This window comes from Gadus morhua, chromosome 12 (genome assembly GCF_902167405.1).
Source record: "Gadus morhua chromosome 12, gadMor3.0, whole genome shotgun sequence".
Lineage (NCBI taxonomy): Eukaryota > Metazoa > Chordata > Actinopteri > Gadiformes > Gadidae > Gadus > Gadus morhua.
The window spans coordinates 11,053,018-11,069,734 of record NC_044059.1 but is presented as its reverse complement, the minus strand read 5'-3'; the positions used below and the strand labels follow the sequence as shown (position 1 = coordinate 11,069,734).

The 16,717-nt window shown below is 43.7% G+C and overlaps 1 protein-coding gene across 1 annotated transcript in view; it reads left to right on the top strand.

The window, feature by feature from the left end:
* Positions 1–517: 517 nt before the first annotated feature.
* The window catches only part of LOC115555136 (NLR family CARD domain-containing protein 3), a 28,444-nt gene continuing 12,244 nt past the window's right edge, over positions 518–16,717 (top strand). The window contains exons 1-6 of the mRNA XM_030371828.1: positions 518–655; positions 731–853; positions 1,007–1,076; positions 2,838–3,060; positions 4,517–6,287; positions 6,700–6,873. Of these exons, the coding sequence (XP_030227688.1) occupies positions 588–655; positions 731–853; positions 1,007–1,076; positions 2,838–3,060; positions 4,517–6,287; positions 6,700–6,873 (2,429 nt within the window). The 5' untranslated portion in view covers positions 518–587. The remainder of the gene's footprint in view (positions 656–730; positions 854–1,006; positions 1,077–2,837; positions 3,061–4,516; positions 6,288–6,699; positions 6,874–16,717) is intronic.

The window sequence follows — 16,717 nt, the reverse complement described above, 5'->3', positions numbered from 1 at the left end:
AGGAGATCCAGATATAGAGCGTGATAGAGTGTGTATGCTATCTAGGTATAGAGATTGTTCGACAGGAGGAGGATAATCGTCAAATTTACGTTCGCGTCTCCTCAGAATCCACATAAACAATATAGTTGTGTTTTTGTCCAGGTCTCCAATCTACTATGGATGAGGAGAGAGAGGAGGGGGGTCCTACCTCTAAAACTACTCTGTCTGGGGAACATGGCCGCCAGAGCAAAACCAAGTTGTAAGAAGAGGAACTCTGTCTGTGACTGTCGTCCATCTCAGAGCTCAGGAGTGATACATCATGACTATATCATTAGTCTGAGTAAAAGCTGTGTGTGTTGTGTTGAAGCCCAGAGCAACAGGAGAAGGCAGACTCCCCTGGACCCAGCTGTGTCTCCATGAAGAGTGACTGGTCTATGGACGAACCTGCTAATTTCAAAGATGGAAATCAGTCCATTAAGAAGAGGTGAGGATTTAGTAGAGATTATTAAAAATACAGCATCTATCAAACATCCATAAATCCTGGTTCTTGTTTTTCTAGAAAAATCCTGCAGGAGAAGGCAGACTCCCCTGGACCCAGCTGTGTCTCCATGAAGAGTGACCGGTCTATGGACAAACCTGCTCATTTCAAAGGTGGAAATCAGTCTATTAAGAAGAGGTGAGGATTTAGTAGAGATTATTAAAAATACAGCATATATCAAACATCCATAAATCCTGGTTCTTGTTTTTCTAGAGAAATCCTGCAGGAGAAGGCAGACTCCCCTGGAGCCAGCTGTGTCTCGATGAAGAGTGACCGGTCTATGGATGGACCTCGTACATATGGATTTAAAGATGGATGCCCCTCCAGAGAAGAGATGTAGGAGTTTCAAACAGACGATTACTTATCAGACTTAATGTATACAAGTCAGGAATAATATATTCAAAGTGTGTGTGTGTGTGTGTGTGTGTGTGTGTGTGTGTGTGTGTGTGTGTGTGTGTGTGTGTGTGTGCGTGTGTGTTCTCTCCACAGACAAAACCAGGAGAGGTCTAAGGTTACCAGTGCTCATTCAGTACAGCAGAATCAGACAGAGCTGATCAAGGTGTGCTAAGTCCAACAAGAAATTTCCTTTAGCTCTACACAGACCCGGCGCCAGTGTAAATCTCAGGGGGCATGTCGATTGCAGAGGTCCACAGCAGCGCAAAATCATCAGCATGGCCGACAGCATTGCCTTAAGACGCACGTAGCTCGCAAATAGTACACATTAAAGGTCCCATCGCATGCCACCAGGTGTGGTGTGATTAGCCGCTACAAGCCGTTTTGGAAATCTGCCCCTTATGACATCACAGGTGGGCGTGTCCACCTAGATGTGTGATTTCCAAAACGGCTTGTACCGGCTAATCAAACCACACCTGGTGGCATGCCATGGGACCTTTAACACACACAGCCAAATACCAAATACATTTGCATTGTGTGCATGGCGGCACTTTAAATACACACACAGCATGATTCCAACAGCATTATGCCGCGCCACGCAGTCGAGCAAATAAACATAAATACACAAAACATTCTCAACATTGCATCACGGCACAAATAACAGTAAAAAACAACATCATCATCAAAAAAAAAATAAACATCACAACGACAGCTTTGCTTAGGCCTCAACGTTGCACTTGTCCAACCAAGCTGACAACAGCAAAATCACACTATATGCAACAACCACATTATCTGAAACACTGACTGAACAGTGTGAGATTTTACCATTCTGAAAATAGTTTACTCCCCGATCGATGCTAGTAAAGCTGGAGACGCCTTTTCCCTGTGGGATTGAACCCCATCAGCAAACGGTCCTTCCACTGCTCCCTGCATTTTTTAGTCAACTCCTTTTCAAAACTGAGCTGAATGAGGTGGGCTTTGCGTGGATGCCGCATACACATGCGAAAACTCATTTTCGTTTCAGTGGAAAAAGTTAAAGCAGACTTAAATGCCACCATGACACTGAGCATTGCTTCCAGGGTCTTGTGGAAAATGGTGAAAAGTGTTTTCACAGTCCAATTATCATCCTCTGCGCGCGTGGAGCCTTCCAATTGGGCCTTCCATCATGCTTTGTGGGTTAGATGTATCCTCTGGCTCTGTACACTGATCCCATAATGCACTGAACTCCGTTTCGGTGCGGAAGCCCTCAACGCACTTTGTGGCACCAGTTGGACAGATGTGTGGAGATCCATATCTTTTGATTGGAGCTATTTGGCGGTTTGAACAGGGTGAGAATCTTGCTCATCAGAAGCGCAATAAATCTGAAACTGGGTTCTGAAATTGCGCGCAGCAGTCCCAGCGCTTCCACTCTCACATCGGCTGGGAACAAGTGTGTGTCGATTTCTCTCACTAGCTGGGAAATGTTTTCATGTGCTTTGCTTATCACCTGCACTGTGGCCAAATGACCCATCGGGCGTTGGTCAAGCAACATTCCCGTGTGATCCATTCTGAATAGTGATAGGTTTACATGTATGTCAATCACGTAGTCTCTATTTTGTAAACTTTTTTTATTTAGTTTAACAATTATTTTTTTAGATTTGACATAGTATCTGACATCATATATATCTTAGCATAAAACATTAAATAAAAAAGTAAAATATATTTTGTTTTTACAAGGGCAAAGACATCAAATGGGCGGGCCCGGCCCGGTCTGGCCCGTCCTTGGCGCCGGGCCTGGCTCTAAAGGAACATTAGAAAGCATCTCTTGTGGTGCTAATAGTCCCCAGGCTTCCCTCTTTAGACCAGGGGGACTGAATCCAGGATAGATGCTTCTGATGTCCTCAGTTAGTTCAGAGTAAAGTTCTCCTGGATTTTTGTTCTGTTCCAGAGGGCTGAGGAGAACGCACACGCTTTTCTAGACAAGGAGCTGAAGAAGCTCTGGAGGGATCTCTTCCCAGATTACCCACAATGCTCAGAGAGTCAAAGGGAGGAGGAGGTGAATGGTAAGAACGAGGAGCAGAGGAGGCGCGCCATAGAGGGAGTGGTGGACATCACAAAGCTCTGCCTGATGGAGTTGAACCAGGAGGAACTGGCTGACACACTGTTGGGCGGTAAGAGACTTTTATTTTGAAAACAGTGGAGACAATTATTTTGAAGGGCAGGAGATACTCTTATCTTGAAAACAGAGAAGAATTACTCATTTTGAATAGCGGAATGAGATTCTTATTTGTTCTGCAATCAAATTAAATAATGTGAGATTTCTACATGTCTACCTTCAATTTGGAGATCTTTCCTATTCTGGGTTAAATGGTTTGGTCCAGATATGTAGGGTTATTGTTGGGGTATCAGGTTAAATAGTTTGGTCCAGATATGTAGGGTTATTGTGGGGGTATAAGGTTAAATGGTTTGATCCAGATATGTAGGATTTATTGGGGGTTTCAAGTTAAATGGTGTCATCCAGATGTATAGGGTTATTGTGGGGGTATCAGGTTAATTAGTTTGATCCAGATATGTGGGGTTATTGCTGGGGTATCAGGTTAAATGGTTTGATCCAGATATGTATTGTTATTTTGGGGGTATCAGGTAAATGGTTTGATCCAGATATTTAGGTTTATTGTGGGATTATCGGGTTAAAGTATATTGATGATGTTGATAATTTAACAGGAAATATTGACATGTTTACACTCAGGCTGGTCTTATACAAATTCCCATGATATTTTACGAAATGCTAACAGTCAACAGCAAAATGCATTCTTATGCTGAGGGGTAAAATCATGTTTGGATTTCAGCATTCATAGCGTCCATATCAACCACCAAAGCAAGGATGGAGATTGTTGTATGTGCTGGCGAGACCCGAAAGAATTGATGTTGATTCGTAATAATTAGGGATGCACCGAATATTCGGCCACCGAACATGTTCGGCCGAAAATGGCCCAAAACATAATGTTCGGTTTTGGCCAAAGGAGTAAAAAGGCCGAAAATAATACACCGAACATGTGTATTATTTTTTTTTCATTATGTTTTTTTTTATTTATTAAAAAAAAGAAAAATAAATAAATAAATTAAATAAATTACTCATTTATTTAAAGGTACATTGTTCTTAAATTCTTGCTATAATGTCTGCTGGAATGTTAGAAAACGTTCAGTATTAAATAAATATTTTGTATCAAATTTGTAAATGATTTTTTTTACAGAAAAGCAAGACAAAAAAGTTAAAAAAGGACATTTAATTGTTTGATTCATGCAATGGTGAAAAATTAAAGCAAAATGAATGAAAAACATTAAAAGACACATTCGGTATTCGGTTTCGGCCTTCGGCCAACTGTTTCAGTATATTCGGTTTCGGTTTCGGCCAAGAATTTTCATTTCGGTGCATCCCTAGTAATAATGAATCTATATCAAACTTTTGCATATTTTACTGAGAATGCTGATGGAAATTTGGAGGAATGTTACGAAAATATGTGAATAACTTTTCGTATGATATCATACGAAATATTGCATGAGGATATTTTGTTCCACTGATGTCAACATCCAGTCACTTTTGTCTTGTCTTCTTTTGTCATTAAGGCTCTACTGCTGTTCAGTGCCCACGTAATATCAAGTCTCATCTGAAGGAGAAGTTCAGGTTTATGTTTGAGGGAATCGCTAAAGCAGGACAGCCGACACCTCTGAATGACTTCTACACAGAACTCTTCATCACAGAGAGAGGCAGTGGAGAGGTCAACAAGGAACATGAGATCAGACTGATTGAAACAGCTTCAAGGAAAATAGCCAACGAGGAAACACCAATCAGATGTGAAGACATTTTTAAACCCTTACCTGACCAATATCAACCAATCAGAACAATAATGACAACTGGAGTGGCCGGCATTGGAAAAACCGTCTTAACACACAAGTTCACTCTGGACTGGGCTGAAGGCAAAACCAACCAAGACATACATTTCACATTTCTCCTCACTTTCAGAGAGCTGAATTTAATGAAAGGGGAAGAGTTTAGCTTGGTGGAACTTCTTCATTACTTCTTTATTGAGATCAAAGAAGCAGGGATCTGCAGATTCGACCGCTTCCAAGTTGTCTTCATCTTGGATGGTCTGGATGAGTGTCGACTACCTCTGGACTTCCAGAACAACCTGATCTGGACTGATGTCACAAAGCCGACCTCGGTGGACGTGCTGCTGACAAACCTCATCAGGGGCAACCTGCTTCCCTCCGCTCGCATCTGGATAACCACACGCCCTGCAGCAGCCAATCAGCTCCCTGCTGAGTGTGTTGACAGGGTGACAGAGGTGAGAGGGTTCACTGACAAACAAAAGGAGGGGTACTTCAGGAAGAGATTCAGAGAGGAGAAGCTGGCAAGCACAATCTTCTCCCACATCAAGACATCACGAAGCCTCCATATCATGTGTCACATCCCAGTCTTCTGTTGGATCACAGCTACGGTTCTGGAGGACTTCTTCAAAACATCCAAGAGAAGAGAGGAGATGCCCAAGACCGTGACTCAGATGTACAGTCACTTCCTGCATGTTCAGTCCATACAGGGGGACAGGAAGTACCATGGGAGGGCTGAAACAGATCCACACTGGAGTTCAGAGAACAGGAAGATCATTGTTTCTCTGGGAAAATTGGCTTTTAACCAGCTGGAGAAAGGCAACCTGATCTTCTACGAGTCAGACCTGGCAGAGTGTGACATTGATATCAGGGCAGCCTCTCAAACAGGAGTGTTCACCCAGATCTTTAAAGAGGAGTGTGGGCTGTACCAAAGCAAGGTGTTCTGCTTTGTCCATCTGAGCATCCAGGAGTTTCTGGCTGCCCTTTATGTCTTTCAGTCCTTCATCGATACTGGTGTCAATCTGCTCTCAGAAGAACAACCAACCTGCATGGAAGATCTCTACCAGAGTTCCGTGGACAAGGCCTTACAGAGTGAGAATGGACACCTGGACTTGTTCCTCCGCTTCCTCCTGGGCCTCTCGCTGGAGACCAATCAGATTCCCCTACGAGGTCTGCTGGGACAGACAGGAAGTAGCTCACAGACCAATCAGAATACTGTGTCTTACATCAAGAAGAAGATAAATGGAGATCTTTCTCTGGAGAGAAGTATCAATCTGATCCACTGTCTGAATGAGCTCAACGACCGTTCTCTAGTGGAGGAGATCCAACAGCTCCTGACATCAGGAAGTCTCTCTAGAGAATCCCTCTCTCCTGCTCAGTGGTCAGCTCTGGTCTTCATCTTGCTGTCATCAGAAGAGGAGCTGGAGGTGTTTGACCTGAAGAAATACTCTGCTTCAGAGGAGGGTCTTCTGAGGCTGCTGCCAGTGGTTAAAGCCTCCAAAACATCTCTGTAGGTTCACTAATATCAAGTTTTACCATACACACAACACAATATATATAATATATATATATAGATTATAAAAGTTATTATAATATGCATAACATATCTGTAGTTCTACTGTAATTGTACAATGACATGTACAAGACATGCAAGAAAATATAAATAATGCTACAATAAAAAATAATATTAATATTCAAAACCAATTTCAAACACTACAAAGCATATTTTCAATAATCTACATTTTACACCAAATATTGAATTGACATTTACGGATATAATATATTGACTAGTATATATTTGTTAAATTAATAAAACATCTCTTAAAGAAGTTTTAAACACAATTCCTTCATTATGTAAGAAGTAAAAGAGGAAAGTTATTTTAATCACAGTTCCTAACATATCTTGTTTATTTTGTGTGAAGGCTGAATTGCTGTCATCTGTCAGAGAGATGCTGTGAAGCTCTTGCCTCAGTTCTCAGCTCCAACTCCTCTAGTCTGAGAGAGCTGGACCTGAGTACCAATGATCTGCAGGATTCTGGAGTGAAGCTGCTCTCTGCTGGACTGGGGAGTCCACACTGTAGATTGGAAACTCTCAGGTCAGTTTTACACAATGATCCAAGAATTACACCACAAGGTTTACTATCAGAAGGTATTTGACCGATTCACATCCAGAAAAGTAATAATTCACACCTGTGTGTGTGTGTGTGTGTGTGTGTGTGTGTGTGTGTGTGTGTGTGTGTGTGTGTGTGTGTGTGTGTGTGTGTGTCTGTGTGTCTGTGTGTCTGTGTGTCTGTCTGTGCGTAGCTTGTCTGGCTGCCTGGTCACACAGGAAGGCTGTGCTTCTCTGGCCTCAGCTCTGAGCTCCAACCCCTCCCATCTGAGAGAGCTTGACCTGAGCTACAATCATCCAGGAGACTCAGGAGCTATGCTGCTCTCAGCTGGACTGGAGGATCCACACTGGAGACTAGAAACTCTCAGGTATGGAGAGGACAGCAAACCATTCAGGGACAAAGTCTCCGACAAGGATTCAACCCGCTGCTAGATGAAGTGGTTCAAACGCAGCTGTAACTCATGTTATTTAGAAAGTGATGAGAGCAGATGATGAAGGTGAATGTTTCAACATGCTGTTCTCACTTCTTTTTCCCCCCAGTGTGGAGCACGGTGGAGTGTGGAGACTGAAACCAGCTCTCAAGAAGTGTGAGTGTCTGTTTAGTTTGATTCATCACAACACACACTTACTATAGAGATGGAAAGTCCATCCACACAGCAGGAGGTGAAGTCCGTTCATTCAAATGTGTACTCGTGTGTTTGTTTTCCGTTTATGTATGTCTATGTAATGAGTTCAATGAGTCCGTGCAGGCAGAATTGTCGTCCCTCAGCGGGAGATCGTCCATTGTCTTTTAGAAAGCAAACACAATAACTCAAAACTATAACAGAGGATTCCCGCTAGTCGTCTCTGTGTGGGTTTTTTGTGTGATCTCCATTCGCTCTCGCTCTGGATATCTTTGGTCCGTTTGCTCCGGGTTCTCCTACTACAACACAAAGCAGGCACATAAGTACACACTCCCTGAGCAGGTGTCCGCAATCAGGTCCAATCCCCCCAGCAGATCCGGTGTGCTCCCAACCTGCCCATACTCCCCCTGCAGGCCAGACGTCGCACGTCCCCCCACATACCCCCACCGCCCGACAAAGGCCGGGATCACATCCGGCCGCCAACTCACTCCCCCCTCCCCGGAGCGGGAGAGGAAGTCCGCCATGGCCATCTGCGCCCCAGGCCTGTGCACGACCCGACGGTTAAAGGGTTGCAACGCGAGGTACCAACGGGTGATCCTCGCGTGATCCTGCCGGTAGTGCCCTACTGGAGGGGGGGCGTGGTCAGAGGAGAGGGTGAACGCGCGCCCCAGCAGGTAGTAGCGAAGGGCGCCGACGGCCAGCGGATGGCGAGACACTCCTTTTCCACCGTGCTGCACCGACCCTCCCGGTCTGATCATATCCGGCTCAGGTACAGCACCGGGCGGTCGACCCCCTCCACCCTCTGGGTCAGGACCGCGCCCAACCCCCTATCCGATGCGTCTGTCTGCAGGGAAAAAGGGAGATCAAAGTTAGGAGCCCATAGGACCGACTTCCCAAAGAGGGCTGTTTTAATAGCCTCAAACACCTGACATGGCTCCGACCACTGGGCTCTATCTGGGGCCCTCTTACGGGTGAGGTCGGTCAAGGGGCTGGCCAGGTCCGAGAAGTGCGGCACGAACTGCCGGTAATACCCCGCCAGTCCCAAGAACCACCTCACCTCCTTCTTGGTCCTGGGCCGAGGGGAGTCTAGTATGTTTGTGTAGGTATGTACGTGTGCGTATGTGTACATGTCTATGTATATATAGTATGTATGAGCCAGTTCTATGGTAACAACATGGATGTGTATTGCAACCTTCCCAAGTCTAATATCTTGAGAAGTATGTAGACTATTGCTTGGATATCTCATAGGAGCAATCAGTGGGGCTTTCAACATTTACAATGTAGTGTAAATGTTGAGGGAGTAGATGCAGTTTATACATGTTATACAAACAATCACATACACATTTAGGGCCCTATCTTGCATCCGCCGCAAGTGACTTAGTCACTGGCGCATGTGTCGTTTCTAGTTTACAACTGGCGCAGAGCGTTCTTTTCCCACCACCGCCACTCGCCGGTAAATTAGGGATTGATGATGCGCCCCAAGGGGCGGTTCGGCGGAAGGAGGAGGCGTGTTCTGGCGCAAACGGTATTTTGCCGTCTCTGAATACCATTGCGCTACTGACCAGGAAATACCTGGTTTAAAGTCAGTGGCGCGTTGTTCAGACGCTATTTTAAGGGCGCATGCATACATGCGCATGCGATGCATACGGATTGCTTGTGCACCTCGCGCATACACTTTGCTTCTCCCATCTACCTAGCTGCACATTCTTGGTAAATTATTTGGGAAAGAACAGCTGATGCAGCGGTAATAAGTTGTACTTTTAAATCAATACATCTGCAAACACCGTACAGCAAACACATATTTTCTTGACATCGTGTAGGCCTACATGCCCATAACTTTTAGGATTGATGAGTATTTGATCGTGAAAAACGTTGTTTTACCGCGAGTGAGTGTTAAAAAGAAGAAATGAATGCGGGCGCGCGTGTGTGCTCTCTGTAAACACACGCAAACTAAACACGTAACGCATGATACAATCAATGGCAATGTCTATTACCGCGGGGACACATGCATATTAGGATAGCATACAATACTGATAAGAACCAATGTTTATAATGTATTGCGTATATCATTAAATAGAACCACAGTTACCGCATATCATATGTTATATCATATACGTTTTCTTTGCCGAAATTTATTTGAGGACTCAGCATTTCTGAAGTTGTGGAAGAAAACCCCTTATTCCATGTGTGAATTAGGCCATATTATTTGGCAATAAACTGAGCCATTTGCTGAAATTCATGTGCATCTGTCTCATCGGAGACTGCAGACGCGCTGTCAAAATATCAACTCGTCCGATTCAAATGCGCTCATGGCTCTTAAAGGGGATGGGAGCTGGCACTCTCATTGGTTTGTTGGACGTTACGCCCAAACCACACCTACCGGTAACTGGGCTGCTTCAGACCAACCCTTTTGACACTTGCGCCGCGACGCAAGTGTCATTTATCCGCCCTTAAAATAGCGATAGCGCCGTAGAACCGCCCACAAAGCTACTTGCGCTTTGCGCTTCCCACTTGCGTTTCAGACTGTTAAAATAGGGCCCTTTGTCTTTCTATGTAATGTTTGTAGAGTAGATGGTACATGAAACAAGAGCGGAACAAGAAGAAGTAGTGCTGGGCAGTATACCGGTTCACACCGTAAAAGGGTGTGTATTTCTGTTAGGAAATGAAGTTTTAATGTACCGCCATACTGTTATATTTGATTACACGACATTCGGAACGCTGCGCTGTGCGACACTGTTTCAGATGGGACCCATTTCAATGTTGCGCTTTTGAACACGCACGGTATATACGTTATATTACTTAATATGACTTTGGCAGCAATATTTTAATCCTCGCCATGCACGCAAGTGTAAACGTGAGCAGCGTAGCTGCGTGCCTGGTTGCTTTCAATTATTATTATTTTTATTTTTCTATCTTTTTTTAATCATTCCTTTAGATAAGTCGACTATTCGAAAAGTTTGTGGAAAGATTAGTCGTTTGAAAATTTGCCATAATTGGCAGCACTAGTGAACACCTGTTTATGCATGAAAAAAATTATACCGTCATACCGTGAAATCGTTAGAATTGAGAAAAATACTGTGCATAAATTTTAGGTCATACCGCCTAGCACTAAGAAGGCGGTGTGCAAGACAACAGACCTAGTGATGATGATGATGATGATGATGATGATGATGATGATGATGATGATGATGATGATGAATATGATGAGGATGATAAAGAATGTTTCAACAGCTCCTCATGTCTTGCTCTCCGTCAGATGCCTGTGAACTCACACTGGATCCAGACACGGCCAACAGACAACTCTCTCTGTCCGAGGACAACAGGAAGGTGACAGAGGTTACAGAGGACCTGTCGTATTCGGATCACCCAGACAGATTTGTCTCCTCTCCCCAGGTGCTGGGTAGAGAGGCTCTGACTGGCCGCTGTTACTGGGAGGTAGAGTGGAAAGGACCTGTTCAGATAGGAGTGACATACAGAGGAATCACAAGGAGGGGAGGGAATGGTGGCAGCTGGCTTGGATTGAACAACAAGTCCTGGTGTCTTCATTGTCATGAGGGTGGTTACTATGCCCTGTACAGCTGTCAAAGAACAATCACGTGTCTCCCCCCCGCTGGCTCCACCAGAGTAGGAGTGTATCTGGACCGGCCTACTGGCTCTCTGTCCTACTACAGAGTGTCCCCAGGTGGAGGAGGGTCCTCAGACACACTGACACACATCCACACCTTCCAGTCCTCCTTCACCCAGGAGGACCTCCTCCCTGGGTTTGGGTTATTGAGTTCTGGTGCCTCAGTGTCTCTGTGTCGGTTGTAGCAACACACATACACATGCATATATAAACACACACACGCACATTTATGAATACACACGCATATATGAATACACAAACAACACACACACACACACACACACACACACATACACACACACACACACACACACACACACACACACACACACACATGCATAGATAAACACTCACACATGCATTAATGAATACACACACTACTACACACACAAACACCCACATATATATGAGTACACACACATGCATACAGATTCACACACACACACACACACACACACACACACACACACACACACACACACATATTAATACATACACACGCATGCATGTATGGATACACACAAACTCACGTGCACGTGTAGTAGCAATTATAACCGAATTATCTATCACTTCAAATAACTATAAACATGAGGAATCGGGGAGTCCGGAAAAAGTATTGACAGAGACTTTATTGTTACCCACAAACTAGCAACAACAAAGCGAGGTTTGCGAAGACACTGACGGGGGCTCCGATCCCGGTCTCTCTTATCCATTCAAACTGAGCTGTTTTGCATGTTATATGACTGCCCTGGTATATCCTTACATTCCTTTAAGTATGTGTTCATCTACTGTAGTTAATCTAAATAATGGGAGGATGACAGTAGCCTTGGCCCCAGGCTCCCTGGCGCCTTATGAGGCCCTTGCTCTGAGTCCAGAGGTGGTTTCTCTACTTTCCACCATTAATGTATGCCTGATGTATAGGCCTGATAATACTCATAGTTAATATAAAAGTAATGGTTAATTTCTCCCATGCACGCACGTATGCATGTATGAATACACACATTTCCCACATACATCCGCATTCGAATACACAAACCACAAAGACACTTTCACACACACAAACACATGTGTAAATACACACACACTCATATGTAAATACACACACACACACACACACACACACACACACACACACACACACACACACACATGAATACACACACGATTTAAGAACATGTTATCAACTATACTGCTTTTTTTGTGCTTCTGAAAAGTTTAGCATGATAAACCATGAAAGGAAGAGACTTTTAAAATGTTCCATAGGGTGAAGCAAGTTTTACAAAGACTATATTTCTAATGTAAAATGTATTTCAAATTTTGGTTGAATGTAAATCAAAACTTTTTTATACTACTATATTTTGTATATTTTCAGACATTAACAGTTTCATACTGCAGGGCTCTGATATCAGTTTATATTTTGATAAGCCTAACATGGAACCTGATTTAAAGCAGATTTAATATTATATGCATAATGCAAGCGGTCTTAGAAAAGCTATTATGGTAATCATGTTGTGATGACTTTAAATATTGAATACTTTTGAATTTTGATTCCTTGTGTTCTGTTGGGAATAACAAAGCAGCAGAACATGTTCAGTTATGATGAACGATATCGGCAAACCTGTTTATGATTTATAATGTCTACTGCTTCTAAAGTTTCAGTCCTTGTGCTTATTGTGTACATTTAAGGGACTCTTATCTGTTGTGCTGGTTAATAAAGCATAATCGTAATAAACAATTAAAAGGATCAACTGTATGTTCTCGTGTGTTCAGCAGAGGTTTGGGGTTTCACTAAATAAAAATCACAAGGCTTGGCTTCGTCTACACAAACATTAATAATCAGGATACCAGCAATTGCATTTCCATATCAGACTCATACGCCCGAAGAGTGACATAATACGGAGTGAATTCTAGTAACGACCTGACAGGAAACAGACCCCAGCTATTGGCGTCTCTCCAGAGATGAGCCTTGCAGGCTGGTTGATACACCACCTCCCCTGTGGCGTCTAACAGGACCCTGAGCATCCATGTTGAAACACACAGAGGTCTGTGGTTGAGGCGCAGGTGCTGAGCTGCAGAAGAAGGGACCTCTCCTTCTCTGCCTGGTTGGGAGAGGGCCCATGCAGGCCACCGTACCACAGAATCAGACCAGGACCTGTTTTATTAAGATAATCCCAGTGACACGACCAGTTGACCTTTTGTGTTTGTTATTATAGGGCAAGGCGTGACAATAAAGAAGGATTCATTATAAGGATTTTTAATCCCTGCATGCATTTTCGGCTGCGGCCACTAGAGGGTTTAGTGAGTCCCTGAAACAACACAAACTGCACCTGTGGTGTTCAGCAGATGATTCTACTTCCTGTTTCTTCAGTTTAAATCCTCCAAGCTCCGCAGATTTTTCTCCAGAGCCCAATACATGCACCTGCTGACACATAGAAATGGATGTCTTTCTTATCTACACAATAGACTATGGGCCTACTTATGTCTCTTACTCACAGGCTCTATCCACCTTATTCCGCGTGTAAACAAGGGGGGCGCCATATTGGTTCCGTTTTGTGTTCTATCTTCCGGTTGAGCAACACTGTCCTTTATCAGTGGAACAATACATTAGCAATTTTAGTCAAGATTGATTGAAATTCTTTATTGACACACATGTACAAAGGCAAGTGCACAAATGTACATCAGGTCAAAAGGATGAAACAAAAAAGCCCATGGGCTTATTTCCATTATGGTCCCTTTGTAGTGTCAGCATGTGGATAGGTATAATGTGTGTCTGCACCATACACAGTTGTAGATAGTTTACTCTATCCTCTACTTTCAACCATTTCAATCTACTAAAATGAGCAGGAGTGAGATGAGTGAGAGGTTGTAGCTTAAGGATCAGCCTAACTAGTTTATTTTGAGATGTTTATAACTTCTTTTTGAGGATGATGAAGATGACCAGCATTATTTTTTCTGTGCGGGGCTGCCTTAACAACTGGAATAAAAGATGGGTGTCCTTTAGGGCTGTAACGATACGCGTATCAAACCGAAAATCGCGATACTCAAAGCCACGAACCTGTCTCGCGGTGTGAGAAGGCAGAAGCGCGATATGCCCTTTCTAACTCTTCGGTCAAATTGTCCGATTGAAATTTGCTAATAATTTGTCTAAATAATAGTCTGCTGACAGCGCCCCCTCCTATCGATGCCGTAAATATGTGACGAGATGCCCTCTCTGTGATCACAGCTCTCCGTGGCTACGGAGGATTGCATTTCTCCACAGCCGTCGAAGTCCTCATATGCGATATGAACGACATTTATCCAGAGTGGGCCAAGCGCGAAAAAAATTGCCTGTGTGATCCTGTCTCTATTGTTTTGTGTGATTTGACTGGCAGTAGGTCTGCTTATAGGTCGGAATGAAGGGGCCACCGATTATTGACAGGATGGGTACTTTATTCTACCGGAATCGTTCGCTTCTTCACTAGACACACACGCTACCGCTCGCTGTCCTCGCTCGTCCACTCACTTGCTGACGTCACTCACAAACAAACATTACGCACACTGCCATTCTCGCGCACACACATAAGCTACTCGTAACACTATGCCTCGTTATTGCGACGTTCATGTTTTTTCCCATCTATTGAAAGTTAGGCTATTAAAAATGTTGCATTCTATACGGCCTGATTATGTCATTATTTAAGCTACTTAGCCTAATAAGAAGCGCTAATAGGATATTTGACTAAACCACCAAACTAGTTGAGGGTTTTTGCCTACCTGCAAGCATCCTCCAACTGCAATCTTTGGTTATTTATTTATTAACTTAGCTATACTTTAATAGTATTCTATCTGTTCAAATCTGTTCATTGTTCCAAATTATTTGTTATTAAATTTTACATTAAGTTAATTGTTGTATAAGTGTTGTTTAATTAAAAAGCTTTTTAAATTTAAAAATATCGTGGGATGTATCGAACCGTGGGTCAAGAATCATGATACAAACCGAATCGTGAGTTGGTGTATCGTTACAGCCCTAATATATATATATTTATACAACGGGGGGCCTGAATCCAGCGATCTGATTGGTTCCTAACTGTTGTATAATGAGCATATACATAACTGCTATGATGCCCAATCATTTTGTGAAAGTATCACTCCGCGCCATGAAGTGGAAAGTTTCAAAGAATACAACCGTATTTTTACTAGTGTGTGTGTGTTGAGTAATTTTGCCATAATTTTAACAGTTGTATAAAAGCAATAGCACAGGTCACTGAAGCCTAAAATCGGCGAGTGAACTGCTCCATAGGATAAATTGCCGGCGAACCGCTCTATCGGAGCCTTCTCTCGGAGGGACGCTAAAGTGTGTTGCATAGCGACCGTCGATGCATAGCGGCAGCCAGGAGGGACTACTTTTTGGTAGTCTTTAATAAAACGGCTACTTTGACTTCGTTGGTTTCTTTTTAAATGTAGTGTGTCTATGACTTTCGTTTCGCCATAACAGTAACCGTTGTATAAAAGCAATAGATCACTTCAGTCAGTGGCATGTGCTCATTATACCACTGTGATGGGGGTCGCCGGCCCTCCGCTGCGCGTCGGGGCCGGACAACGCCCCTTAACAGTGGTATAATGAGCACATGCCACTGACTGAAGTGATCTATTGCTTAAATATATATATAGCTTAGATATTTCATGGGAGCAATTAAGTCATCATGCTGAACATTTGATGTATAATTTGTGTATGTAGTCTAGATATTGTGGGAGGAGATGCACTTTATACATTTCGATAGGCTACACTGGGATAGCCACTCACACACACATGGAACTTGCAATGAACTTTAACTTTAATTATCTTAAAGTCATTGCACACAAGTCCCCTATCGTACCAATCATACAATATTATTTGTTTTACTATGTTAATGTTTATAGAGTAGATGGGACAGGAATAAGAAGAAGAATGCAAGACAACAGCACTAGTGATGATGATGATGATGATGATGATGATGATGATGATGATGATGATGATGATGATAAAGATTGGTTCCGCAGCTTAATCATGTCTTGTTCTCCCGTCAGATGCCTGTGAACTCACACTGGACCCAAACACAGCCCAAAGACGACTCTCTCTGTCTGAGGACAACAGAAAGGCGACGGAGGTTAGAGAGAACCGGTCGTATCCGGATCACCCAGACAGATTTGAGCACTGGCCCCAGGTGTTGTGTAGAGAGGGTCTGACTGGCCGCTGTTACTGGGAGGTAGAGTGGGAACGAGAAGTTGACATCGGAGTGACCTACAGAGGAATCACAAGGAGAGGCGCGGTTGCTGACAACAGGCTTGGATTGAACAACAAGTCCTGGTGTCTTCATTGTCATGAGGGTGGTTACTATGCCCTGTACAACAGTAAAAGAACATTCACGTGTCTCCCCCCCGCTGGCTCCACCAGAGTAGGAGTGTATCTTGACCGGCCTGCTGGCACTCTGTCCTTCTACAGAGTGTACCCAGGTGGAGGAGGGTCCTCAGACACACTGACACACATCCACACCTTCAAGTCCACCTTCACCCAGGAGGACCTCCTCCCTGGGTTTATGTTATTGACATATGGTGCCTCTGTGTCT